The 13,469-nt window shown below is 44.8% G+C and overlaps 1 protein-coding gene across 5 annotated transcripts in view; it reads right to left on the reverse strand.

The window, feature by feature from the left end:
• SH3RF2 (SH3 domain containing ring finger 2) overlaps window positions 1–13,127 on the reverse strand; it is a 129,379-nt gene extending 116,252 nt beyond the window's left edge. For 2 of the 5 annotated variants that reach the window (XM_060635836.3, XM_060635837.2), the window contains exons 1-2: window positions 12,941–13,074; window positions 11,400–11,889 (exon numbers count right to left, since the gene is read on the reverse strand). In XM_060635836.3, coding sequence (XP_060491819.1) covers window positions 11,400–11,777 — 378 coding nt within the window. In that variant the 5' untranslated portion in view covers window positions 11,778–11,889; window positions 12,941–13,074. Of the gene's footprint in view, window positions 1–11,399; window positions 11,890–12,940 lie in introns of all 5 variants that reach the window. The other 3 variants (XM_060635835.2, XM_060635834.2, XM_060635838.2) reach the window with 3 other exon arrangements.
• Window positions 13,128–13,469: the final 342 nt, after the last annotated feature.

The following is a 13,469-nucleotide window of genomic DNA, read 5'->3' on the forward strand; positions in this document are numbered from 1 at the left end:
TAAGGCGCTAGTATCTATTTCCACCTCCTCTCTGGCTTCTCTCCTCCCTGGTCCATCACTCCTTGCCCAAGCAATCAGGATAGTCACTCCACACGATGAAGTCTGCTGGATTCGCTAGGCCGTGGGATAGCAGCTAGAATGGCCAAGTTAGGAAACCCAGAACATGTTTTACGATAATGAAAAAAAAAATCCTAGTGTTTCAAAATCTTCAGAAAACAAAAATAAAACAATAAAAAGATATTTAATCAGAAATTCTCTAATACCAAAGGAGGGGATGGGACATGTTCTTTCTGTTAAAATGCAGGCTCCTGGATCCTGGATCCTTTTAGGATCTCTCAAGAGGAAGAGAACATGGCCATCTCCTTCCATTCTTCAATCACCCTATTCCCCCTCCCATGGAACCAATTGCATGGAACCAATCTACTTGGATTTTCCTCATCTATGGGAATTTACCAGTCCAAGGAGAAATTTGAAATCCAGAAGACTGTCTTTCCTGCTTCTCCAGAGAGCCAGCAAGGGAAGATTTCTCCTCTGCCCCTCCTTTTCTCTGCCATTCTTGTTTATTAAGCAAACGTCCCAGATAAGATTTATTGCAGCCTTGCCTTTCTCAGCTCCACGCAGCTTGTTAATATCACAAACATCCCTCCTGAACACAGCTCTGCAGAGTTCTATTCCTGCCCCATGCCCACTGATTCTGCTGCATTGCCTTGGCAACCAGTTAAAATACTATATGCACCAATATCATCTTTAATTCTGTAAAACCAGGGCAACTTGCTCAGAGGTTTGTGGCACATCCTTCCGTTGGTGTTCCTACCTGGCTCCATCCTGGCTGGACTTCTTTTTTCACCTCCCAATTACCTCTGAAACCCCTGAAAGCACCTATGTGCCATTCCTAACACACCTGGCTTGACATCAAGAAACACCCTTGTCAATGAGTCAGGGGCTGGAGAGGATCCTGGGGACAAAATGGCTGGTATATCCCCTCTCCTCTAGCCTCAGGGGAAGACACCAGGAGCTCCTCAGCCACGAAGCTGCTGAATCTAATTGCAGTTTCTTGCAACATGGCAAGCAGTATGCATTCAGTAATTAAATACTTACTGAATGCTGTTTGCATTTCATGCACTGTGCGAGCTACAGAGGAGACAACATACCTCCTTAACCACATGGGGCTTATGGTCCAGTAGGAAAGAGAAGTGAGTGGAAAACGCCATATAGTCTGATGCGTGCTGTGGAGGCCAGGGGACGACAGCACTGGGGACTCTGGGGACTTGAGGAGCAACCTATGGCCAGCTACACTGAGACCTAAGGATGGGCTGCAGTGGCCACATGGGCCAGGTTTCCTGACTGCCAGACAGTTTCATTCTTGTCTTCTCTAACACTGGTAGTTTGGCTGAAGCCCTGAGCTTGGGTGATCTGTTTCAGGCACCCCAGGAGTATGTGCCTTATTTCTCCTGATCTCCAGGCTAAAGTTTTCCCATTAGCCTCTCGGGGAAGGGTAATGGTGAATAGTCCACGTTCTCCCAGCGCTTCTCTTGGCTTTCTATGCTGTGTCTGTGAATGATGGCTGACAGGCCCATTTTCCAAAACCAGCAGCATCAGGACTGTGACGCCAGAACTCACCACCCAGTGTATGTGCCTCTCACTTATTCTGAGGGTTGTAATCCTCAGTGTCATGGGTTTCTGTAAATGCTTGGGCACTTAGGATTAGACCATCTGCAACCTCCATAACTGCCCCCAAACCAAAGAGAGGATGCTGTAAATTTTTATCTGTAACCATTTTCTACCCTTTTTTTTTTTTGTCTTACACGAACTTGTACTGAGCACAGATCTCTTATGAGAAAATAGAGACAACAGTAGCACCCATCTCACTGCCTTATAGATAGCGAACAGAGTGAGATTCTGTTAAGTCAAAATGCTTCACCGAGTGTCTGACCCATAATAAGTCCTTTAAGATTTATTAACTGCATCATAATGATTACTTTGCATGGCTCTCTCAAAAGATCTTAAGTTCTTTGAGGACAAGGATCATATCTTATTTATTTCTGTTCATCACTAGAGCCCAGCCAAGAGTCGTATTCATAAAAGCATTCCGTACGTGTCTGTCGAATGAATGGGAAACAGTAACAACAGTTCCTCATATTCACTGTCACTGGGTTTACCATGTGTCATGTCCTGTGCTAAGAACTTTACACGAAGGATCTTGATTTATCCTCCAAGTGATTCCCTGATTGCTGTTGCTCTGTGTTTACATGCAGTAAAAAAGCAGTCCAAATGCAGGAAGTGTGGTAGTACTTTAAAAGAGAGTGCAAGCGGACAGTTAACCTTTACTAGAACCTTTCTTTGTCCAGACCCTGGCTAAGCACATTATAGATATCACCTTGTTAAATCCTCCCGATAACCCTGTGAAGTGAGCTGACTGTTTCTGTTTTATAGCAACGATGCCTGGAGTCACTAAGTAACTTGTCCAGAAGCACACAGCCAGTACATGAGTAGAGAGCCGTTGTCCTGAATCACAGCACTGTCTTATTTACTTATTTTTATTGGAAGACTAAGGTCAGAAGCAACAGAAAATTGAAATACATATTTTAAAAATGATACTAAAATGCCTATTTCTCTTACTTGCAAAGAAGTTTTTTGTTTTTTTTTTTTTTTAAGTTTATTTATTTATTTTGAGAGAGAGAAGGAGAGGGAGAGAGAATCCCAAGCAGGCTCTGTGCTGTCAGCGCACAGCCCCATGCAGGGCTCAACCTCATGAACTGTGAGATCACGACCTGAGCCGAAACCAAGAGTCAGATGCTTAACCAACTGAGCCACCCAGGTGTCCTGAGAAAGAAGTTAAAAAAAAAAAATACATAAATACGTACTGAGGGCAACGTAGAGTTACCACTTAATCGGTACATTTCAGTAAAGAATGATGAACGACTTCTGGAGACCAACAGTGGCAACGGTTGCACAATAATGTATTAATTATCAATGTATTAATGGTAGCACACCTAAAATGACGGAAATGGTAAATCTTATGCATGTTTCATATATGCACGATGTAGGTTTAGCAGCATGAAAGGTACAAGGGCCATGTTCCTACTTGAAATGCTGCCTTCCCTTCATATTGGGGGCCAGGTCAATTCAGGTCATAACTACAGTGACAAAGTCTTTTAGAGGCTCTGCCTTTCTGTCACTGGTATCTCTGTGACTCAGTGTCAATGAACTCCAGATAACGTTTCTCCCAAGATCAAAGGAGCACATAAAATTTGTGATATCTGACATGAAAGTTTAGCCATATGTGGAGTGGCATTTCCTATGTTCTCAGGGTTAGCAATTCATGAGCCAAGTGGTTTTTATTTTTTTTTTATTTTTTTTATTATTTTTTTTTAATTTTTTAATATATGAAATTTACTGTCAAATTGGTTTCCATACAACACCCAGTGCTCATCCCAAAAGGTGCCCTCCTCAATACCCATCACCTACCCTGCCCTCCCTCCCACCCCCCATCCACCCTCAGTTTGTTCTCAGTTTTTAACAGTCTCTTATGGAGCCAAGTGGTTTTGAACTTGGACACTGTTTTCTGGACAGTGCTGTCTGTCACCCAAAAACGTATTTCATGAAGTGATTCACCTCTACGAGGTTTCAGTCACTGCATGACTTTACGCCTAATATAATGTGCTGCTCATTCCTCACATAGCTCTCTAATGGCTTGATCCATGAAGAATTCATTTCTGCATCATTAGGAGTTATTTCGTGATTTCATGAGCTCTACCATAGACGTGAATGTATTTATTTATTTATTCACTCATCCACAAAATATCCGGGGGTTCCTAATATGGGTCAGGCTGTAGGCTGGGTGCTCTGAGCACAGTATGGAGACATAAAACAAGTCGCTCGTTCTCCTTGTCCCTTGCGTGAAAGACTGGAGCAGTGACAGAGATGGGAGGGGAACTCAGCTACTATTTGAGTCCTGCGGTCTGAGTCCATGAGCACCTCCGGTATGAGGTTTCGATGGTGTGAGCTTTCAAGACTGAGCCTGGTACAGAGCAGGCACTTAGGAGCAGTCTGTTAAATGTCCTGGCCTCTGAGCGTGGGGATCTGGAGTTGTTTGACCCTGGGGCTGAAAAAGACGCAAGTTGCAGGAAGCTGCTCATGACAAATGGGCTTGTCTGTCTTTCCTTGCCTGTGTTCTACCACTTCCTTTGTATGCGCGGGCTGGCATTCCTACCTGATAGGGGTATCGGGTACCCCAAACATGTCTACGGGAAAAAAATGGCTTTGTCTCTATCAGTGAAGTGGAGGCTGCTCCTCACTTGGCCAGTAAGCTCAGCCATCCCCTTGGAGCATTGTCCGGCTGCACTGAATCCATTAGGCAGATACAGCCCATAGGCTGTGAAATGACATGGAACCGGTGTGGCTGCGGGGAGACTAGTACAGAGTCCCCGACATGTGTCTTCTCAGTGGTGGTTTGAGGCTAGGGATCCACTCACCTGGTCTCTTCTCCATCTGTTTCCTTCTCTCTCTCCTCCAACTTTGATTCTATTTGAGATATCCCTGTCCCATCCTGCCTTTCCTAGTACCCACATGCGCAGAACAGATGCTGCCTTTTCACCCCTTGGCCATGTTTTTCTTGATGATTAAAACACCTATTTTTTTCCTAGGAAGATTCTTCTTATTGGCTAAACTTCATTTCCTTCAGAATGAACCACCTCACTGCCTGACATTTTCAAAAGCCATCATTTCTTGAGTCTAAGACTTCTGTATCTTAATTGACTTTACTGGGTTATAATTTATACAGAAAAAAAATGCACTCTTTTTTAAGTACATTTTTAAGTACAGTTTGATGAATTTAGACAAACCTATACACCATCATACAAAACATCTGCATCATCCCCCAAATCACTATAGTTGATAGTTTTGCCATTTCTAGAATTTTATATAAATTAAATCAGACAGTAAGACACTCCTTTTTTCATATCTTAACATTTCTAAAATTGGATGTATCTTAAAATGAACATCTAACATGGTACTGTTTCCTTTTTCCCTTAGGAGATATAACTAAAATGATAACGTATCTTCTAATGGGTAATATCATTAAATCGGGGATATATATGTGTGTACATGTATACGTAAGCGTATTTACATGTATACAGACTAGTTGGTTTTACACCTAGAGAGTAAGCACTGGGAAGGTGAGAATCTTGACTTTGCTGTGTTCCCATAGTACTTATAGCTGGACATCAATAGGAGCTAAATAAACAGTATAGAAGGTGGTGATGGTGAGTTTTAAATAGCACTCCTAAAATATCTTCTAATGGCAAGGACTTGCCTAAAACTCTTCTTGGAAAGAGTTAGTAGTCCTAACTGCCATAGGGGTTCTCTTTGGGGGCTCAGCTGCCTTTGCATTAATATGAGACATTTTCTAAAATTTGTTGCATGGACAATCAATATTATCCAAGGTAGTAATAAAAGGGAGGAGAGGGGCATGCCACTACCACAGAAATCTGGGGAGCATTTCTTACTGTAATTTACCACTTAGAGACTCACAATTCATTAGCTTGCTAAAAATTCTGAGAAGTGTTGTCGCATAGAAGCAATGTTCGGCTATGTTTTAAGCTTAGGTTTGTTTGACCCTGGAGCTCTGTGGAACATCCCTTCGTAGTTTGCAGAATATACCTTATGAAAGACTTCTCTAATATATATGCATGATTTTTTTTTTTTTTTAATGAGAAAGAGAGAAGACAAGGAAATCGAGAAGAGCTGTATTTGAGCTGGTCCCACGTAAGCCTAAAGCTATGTAGTGGCATCTGGAATGGGACAGATGAGGATGCTTTTTGTGAGTAAAAGGGCTGAATAAGCACTCTCTGTGCTCATAATCTCTCTTTATCCTATGAAGGGACATGTGGGCAGGCAACCTTTCCTAAGAGGAAAGGAAAACAACAGAAAAATAGGCATTGGCTAATCCCTTAGGTGAGGTGGATAATTGAGGTTGCATAAGGAGAGCTGCCCCACCCCTTTGCTCGGGCCATCCTGTGGGGACTGAGCTGTTGGGTTTGTCCACGCTTGGGCCAAACAGCTTTAACTGATAAGAAAACCTGAAAGAGGTAATAGAATGGCTCACTGAAACACAGAGAAGCCCACCGGCAGGAATTTTCCTGATCATTCAAATGATGGCAAAGTCCTTCTCAAAACCAGCACTAGCCCAATATATAAAGAGATGAAAGGAAATCAGAGTGGGCTAGGTGAAGTCAGGCAGAGACTAAAAGAAGCGTACAAGAGCTAGCTCCCTTTCTGTTTTGAAAAATATTTTAAACATCATTAGGCAGCAAAACAGACTTTTTTTCTCCTGGTATATATGCCTATGAATTTTAACAGATATATAGACTCCTATAGCTGCCACTGCTGTCTGGGTACACAACGGTTCCCTCACCCAACCAAACTCTCTTGTGCTATCCCTTTATAGTCACATCCTCTCTCACACCATAACCTCTGCCAACCACTGAGAATTATTTTCCATCACTGTAGTTCTGTCTTTTTGAAAACTCCCTTTCCTTTTGCTCTCCCTTTTGCTTCATGCATGTTTAAGTGTGAGTGCAAAGAACTCCAGATCCCATGCCAGCAGACTGTCTCCTTTACAGTTATTGTTTTGTTATTTTCTGTTGCTAACATTTATTAGCATCTGTGATGTGCCAGGCATCTGTGCTAAGCTTTTTACATACATTATCTCATTTTAATCTTACAAGAGCCTGATGATATACGCATGCCATTATTATCTCCACCGTACAAATATGGAAACTGAGGGTAAGAGAGGTTAAGTGACCCTGCCTAAGGCAAATAATTGAATCCCAGCACAAACCCAGCTCCATCTGACGACATATCCTTAACATTATGGTAAGCAATAAAAGGGAAGGGATTGTGACTCGGAAGGAGGTACACAGAGAGAGGTTGAGGGCAGAGCCAATTTGGTGCCATATGGTTTTTTGAAAGATTTGCAAAATGTGTGTGAAGGTGGAGAACCATCTGGGTCTTCTGACTTCTCAACCTCAGCTCCTGCCTTTATGTGTTCCTCCACCTGTCACATGTGGTCCTGGCTGACCCAGGTGGCATCTGCTTGCTGTTTTCAGGGGCTTCAGACAGTCTCACTCCCCTTGCAAACTCAGCAGAAAGCACTGTCTGTGTCACAGGACACAGCAGCTGAGACCCAGGAAAGGACTTGGATGCCTTCTGGTTTCTACTCAGCCTCAATTCCCTCATGTGTTTTCTGACCTGATTCCCCACCCCCTCGGGGGCTTGCAACACCAGCTGAAAAGGTTTCCAGGACACAGTCACCTGGTCTGTGTGCTGGAGGTGGCAAGTGTGTTCTCGCTGAGCTGGGGCAAGTGAGACAGAAATGTATGTGGTTGGCATGATGTGTAACAAAGAAGGGAGAAAGTCCAGCCTTGCAAGACCTGGGGCAGCAACATTTGTGTTGGGGATAAAGAGACAGGAGAATAAAAAACAGAGAGAGAAGTTAATGAAGAAGTTGGAGATGCCGGGAAGTGGAAGGTTCTTGCCCTGCATATGTGTTCATTTGAGCTTGTTATTTGGGGAAGTGAAGTTTGCTAGCAAGTTACCTTCTTGAATCAGTTCCTGCCTCCTTTAGAGTCTTGGAAATGTGCTGTCGAGCCAGCACAAGTTGGGGAGAATCACACATCTGAATCACAGCCATAGGTCATTTGGAGAAAAATCAAACAGGCTGGAAATCAGGGTACCAAGGGCCATCTTTGGATGACACTCCATTAACAAGCCAGTGAAAGAGGATGTGCCATTTAGAGTAAAAAATATTAAGTCACTTCAATAACAACAACATTTACTGAGCACTTATTATGAGCCAGTCCCTGTGCTGAGAGCTAATTGGCATGAATCATTTCATTTCTTTCTTGCAACAACCCTCTGAAGTAGGTACTACTGTTACCTCCAATTCACAGATCGGGACTTGGAGGCCCTCAAGTTTAAGTGACTCACCCACAGTATACAACAACTGAGCAGCACAAGCAGGATTTGAATTCTTCTATTTTTCAAACCTAAGTTCGCAAGCTTCGCTGCTTTACTGCCTGTCTTAATTCAGAAATATTTCTAAAAATTAACACAGCGAGGAGGAGAGATCAATTATTCAGGAACCTGTAATCTTCTGGAATACTTGCCAAAATCCTTTGGCTTGACTGCTGTAAGGGAAGGAGTAAGAACCTGTGGGATTTGCACAGCCAGGGGCCGTCCAAGAGTCTTTCGATCTCACCTGTTGGTTTGAAATAATTGCACGCTGTAGAAATCTACAGCCATTTCCCAAGCTTTCTTTTTACCCAGTAGGCTTGGGAGGGTTTCAGGCAGGTAGGCACAATGGACTATTTTTTCTCTCTTGGGCTGGCACCATGAGGTGTGACTGTTGGCTCCACCCTGGCATGCTGGCTGGCACAGGGAGCACCCGGCCTCTTTGAGCCAACAAAAAATTCTCGATGAGCCCGTTTATTAGATGAGCCTAGGTGAGCACAACAGTCTTCGGGCTTAACAAACTCACAGGCAGGAGGTTAAATGAACTCTTTCAGAGGGCCAGGTTAACATCGGGTTCTCTGGAAGAGGTGTTTTACAAAATGGTACCCTGGGACAACAGGTTATTTATGCCCTCTTAGGGCAGTACTTTATACTTAGTATTATCCTGGGCTGGACTCATCACAGACTCAAGTTCAGTAATAATACCTATTACACTCTCCTGCAAGGGCTATCACTCCTTCTGCGTTTTGTAGAATTCCTCATGCACAACAGGGCACAATAAACAGTCAATAATAATGTTTACTATGATAATGATCTTCCAAATGCCTTTCATCTGAGGATCCCAAAGTGCTAGGTAAACACCAATTAGTTAAGCCTCACAATGGCTCTCTGTTTTTACAATACATTTTCCTATTTTATAGAATTTTAAATTGAGACCCAGCAATCTTAAGTGGCTTGTCCAAAGTCATACAGCAGGTTTAAATTAATGATAATGATGATGCTTTGCATTCACACGGCATATGTTTTCTAAGGCAATAAGAGTATGTTGCAAAGATAATTTTCACACCATCCCAGAGGAAGGTGGGTAGCAAGTATTATTAGCTGTTGACTAAATTGGGTAAACTGAGGAGGCAGGGAGGGTAAGTAACTTGGTAAGGATTAGACCGAGGATACGAGTGCCTCCTCTGACTCTCAGGGCACTGCAGCGTCCCAGACAATACTCAATTCTCTGAACTGAGGGGTGCATGCCTGCTTTTGCCCTTACGGGAAAGATAGCTACATTCGTGGAAGCAGAGACAGGTTGCAGAATGACAGCCATATTTACATCCAGGAACGGGTTTGTTCATAGTCCCGGTGAGAGAGGCAAAAGGGAGGAGATGAACCACTTCAAGTAAGGATGGCTTGGAAAATGAAGGGAACGGGGGTGGCTGAGGGAGGCTGCCAGCACCGCTCTCTTGCAGAAACATCTTTACCAACCCAGGGCCTGCCTGAAAGCAGTAGCCTTCAACAGCCTTCTTCTGTGTTTCAGCCTCACGACAGGACTTGGTCCGGTGCAGCTTGGATGATGGGCACAACCCCGTCACTGGCACCTTCGTCTGATGTTACAAGTCCTTGTGAAAGAGTTCCAGGGACATGCAGTATCTTACCAGCTGTCTCTTACATATTATCAGCTCTCAATCACACAGCTCCCTATGCTAGGAGGGGCCTGGGAATCTTCTGTGTTCCAAAACTTGGTAGCTGGGGATACATTTGCTGCACCTTTTCTTAGCAACATAGCCACATCGAAAAAGATGAAAACATGAATGAAAATATATGAAGATGTTAGAGACTTGCCTCCTGCCGGTCTGGCAATGCTTTCTTAGTGAGTGATGATACTCCACCGGGAGGCAAGTCAGACTTTGCTGGGTCGGGGAGGAAACAGGCTGCTGGGTCTTAGGAATTCACAGGGGGATTTGCTGACCCCAGATAGAGCCCTACTCTCTACAAACAAGACACTTGAGATAAGTTTGCTGCCCTACCCCCACCCTGCCTTCTCCAGGTGTGTGGATTCTGATTGATGACTAGACCTTGGGCTAATGGGAAGCCTGAAAGGAGGGCGCCAAGCCCTATTCTGGAATGTGGTCACACATACAAGCACAATGGCAATAAAAAGTCTGAAGTGAAGAACTCACACCAATGCCCACGTCTTCCTGCTCTCCTTTTTGACTGTTTCCACTTTCCCTTGCTGCATGGGCAACTTGGAGGTGCAGTGACTGGAAAGAGGGGTGAGGCCCTGGAAGGAATAGTTTAGAAAAGTGTCCTGAATGCACATCATAAGCCTATTCTGCTGTGCGGAAAGGAATGCGCAGAAGACCCTCCCACCCACTGTTACTCTTCACAATGGAGTTGAGAGACTCTGCTGTCATCTTTAAAGAAGTTAGCTTTAGGTAAGAACTTCACAGAATGCAGCCTTGACTTTCTAAGTATGCCAGCGACCCAGGTCGCAGCTTCCCGTGTCTACTTTGACATGATGACTCGTGGGGTGACAGTGCACAAAATCTCGCTGGACTCACAAGGACTGCATCATCCTCTCGAGATGTGCCCTTAACACAGCCTCCCACAAAAGGTTTGCAGCCAGGTCAGACACAGTCCTCAGGATCCATTTGCATGGTTGGCCAGAGTGATTCGCATTATCCAGATACCAAAAGCATTAGTGTGATCTCCTGCGTGCCACTACCGGGTCCTTTGGTTTTATGGCAGCCTTTCAGGTGCATTTTATGTATGTTTGATTCATTTTGTAAATGAAGACACCTGTAGGGCTCCTGTACACATGGGTTCTACTTCACAGCCCAGCCTTCCTGTCAGTCAGTCCACCCACAGACACGCTTTCCTCCTGCACAGTCTTTGGGCATCAAGTATCAGAATAGCTTTGAACGGATCATGAATGAGCACTGTCATAATAGCGCTTTAGGACTTGGGGTGGGAAGATGGGAGATGGGTAGAACTGAAACAAAACCTGACATTTGCAAACTCCTCCAAGATCTCAAAAGCAAAAAGCAGCTGGATTTGTTTTCTCTCTTTTCCCCATCCTCTGGTTTGGCTTCAAACAGCAGAAGTGAAAGATGAAGAATAATCACGAAGGCTTTCTTTGTACTGTTACCTTCTAGACAAGGGAGACAACCTGGGAGACTTTTAACAATTCTAAGAATTCCTGGATGGATTAGATAGGCTCAGGATTCCACCGAGTTTCCGTAAAATGGCCACTGCCCACAGAAACTTACCTCTGGGGAATCACTGGCAGACCTCTTTGAAATGTAACTAAAGAAAGGAAGATGTTCCCTAACTGCTGGTATACACAGACCCAACCTCCAAATGGACACGAAATGAACAAATATGATCTCTCTTACCCCATCCATGTGGATTCTGATATTAGGCACCAGCCGGAAAGAGCTGGACTGTAGAGCTCTGGGGTTACTCTTGCCTCTCCTGCCGTCCTGCGCGGTCAGCACGCCAGGCCTGCGGAAGGAGCCCCCTCTCCCCAAGCTCTGCCCCGAGCGCACACCGTCTAGAAGACGCACGAGCAGCAGGTTGGCCGGCAGTGCCTCGATGCTGCAAAACACCAGGGTCCTGCATTCCGGGCACCTCAGCTCCTTGTGGGCCTTGAAAATCCTCTGGAGACATGGTTTGCAGAAGGTGTGCTGGCAAGGGAGGACTTTGGCCGTGACATCGAGCTTTTCAAAGCACACGGGACACTCCAGAAGATCAAGTAACGTCAAATCATCCATTTTATTTTAACACTCCACTCTTGACCTGGAGGGGCAAAGTCCGCATGGTAGGGTGAGCTGAGCCGAGGGGGCAGATCCGGGTCTATCCTATCGGGAGCTTCAGAATTCCTGCCTGTTTGAATGAGAAAGGAAGAGAGGAAAAAAATGTGACTGCTCAGAGAGGTATATCCCACCTACATGGAGGCAGTGTCTCATAAGGCAGTTTGCAAGCACTTTGTTCCAGCACCCAAGTTTCAAATGACTCATTCTGATTCAGTGCTAGCAGGTATAAGGCTCAACTCCTGCCTGCTGAAGGATCTGCGGGAGCATTCAGCATGGTGACCGACTACTTACTCATTGCCTCTTGGCGGCGTGCAAACAAGAGCAGAGACAAAACAGCCCTGCAGAAGAGCCTTCTCGGCCTCGAAGGGGGTCCTTCTCCACCCCCCCCCCCACCCGCAGACAGTCAATTTCAGTTCCCACAGCAAGACCCCCATGGAACACAATTTCTGTGAAGCTATCTATTCCTCCTTCTTCCCCTACTTTTATCTGTTATCTGCAGCACATGCAGACAAGTTGTGTAGATAAGTTTATCTGAACCTCCTGCAGATGTAGAATTATTTCCTTCACAGGGCACCTTCCCCCATTATTTTGTTCTAGCACTGCACAAGAAAAATTCTTACTAGAAACGCATTTTCAAATTGTTTGCCTTAAGTACAGGCCAGGGTGCTTGGAAGCTTTTTTTCTTTTTTTCTCCTTCTCTCACTCCCTCCTTCCCTTTCTTCCTTTTTTTCTCCCTCCCTCCCTCCCTTCTTTCTTCCCTGATTATTCTAGCCTCAGAGACGATATTCCACCCACAAGACGACGTCACACAGCCTGTTTAGTTTCTTGGACAATTGTTCTCAGTTCCACCTGAAGCAGATAGGAATTCTGGATTGTGGTCACAACCTGCAAAAATCCAGACAGAGCAGTGTATACAGGTGTGCGTGTGTGGTCTGAAAACATCCTTACTCCAGTAACAATTTCCTTTTAAATGTCTGAAAAGAAGTCTCCAGTTGAGATAAGTCTCCCCGGAAGAGGTCACCTGTCCCTCACAAGTGCCAAATTTTGGGTGAGCACAATGCCCAGGAGGTTTGGCCGGAGGGTGGGTGGCCCCACCAGTAAGGGAAGCAGACATGACTTACGGGGATGAGAGATGGCGCCGTGCCCTCCTGAGACAACTCTCCAAAGATGTCAGCTCTGGGGAGACGTGCGGGGGGCCACTAACCTTGAGCTTGTAACCCCAGCTGTGTGCAGCTCAGCACAATCCTCTGATCCTCTGCTTGGCCAGGCTTCCTCCAACTGGCTTCCTTTCCCCCAAGAGCGGCTGCCACGCTTTGAAAACTTTAACAACTCTGAGTCTTACTCATTTCAAGGATCGCCTTACTCAGCCTTTGTTAACCCTTTCACCGCCTGGCAGCTAGCAGCAATTTCTGACTTCACTCTGCTGACTGATCCTTCCTTCATGTAACTGAGTTGATTTCTGGGAAAAGATTGCAGGGGACAAAATATAAGCCAGCCCCCAAGGCTAAGTATTTACAGTTTATATTTTCACTTTTCTCATTGTCTCTCTTATCCAAGAAGTTGAAACACAGCTCAGTTATAAACATGCCGGGGTGATTGTGTTTATTTTAAACCTTTATAAGGATTTGCTGAAAAGGTCAAACATATTAA

This window comes from Panthera onca, chromosome A1 (genome assembly GCF_046562875.1).
Source record: "Panthera onca isolate mPanOnc1 chromosome A1, mPanOnc1 haplotype 2, whole genome shotgun sequence".
In the NCBI taxonomy this organism is placed as follows: Eukaryota; Metazoa; Chordata; class Mammalia; order Carnivora; family Felidae; genus Panthera; species Panthera onca.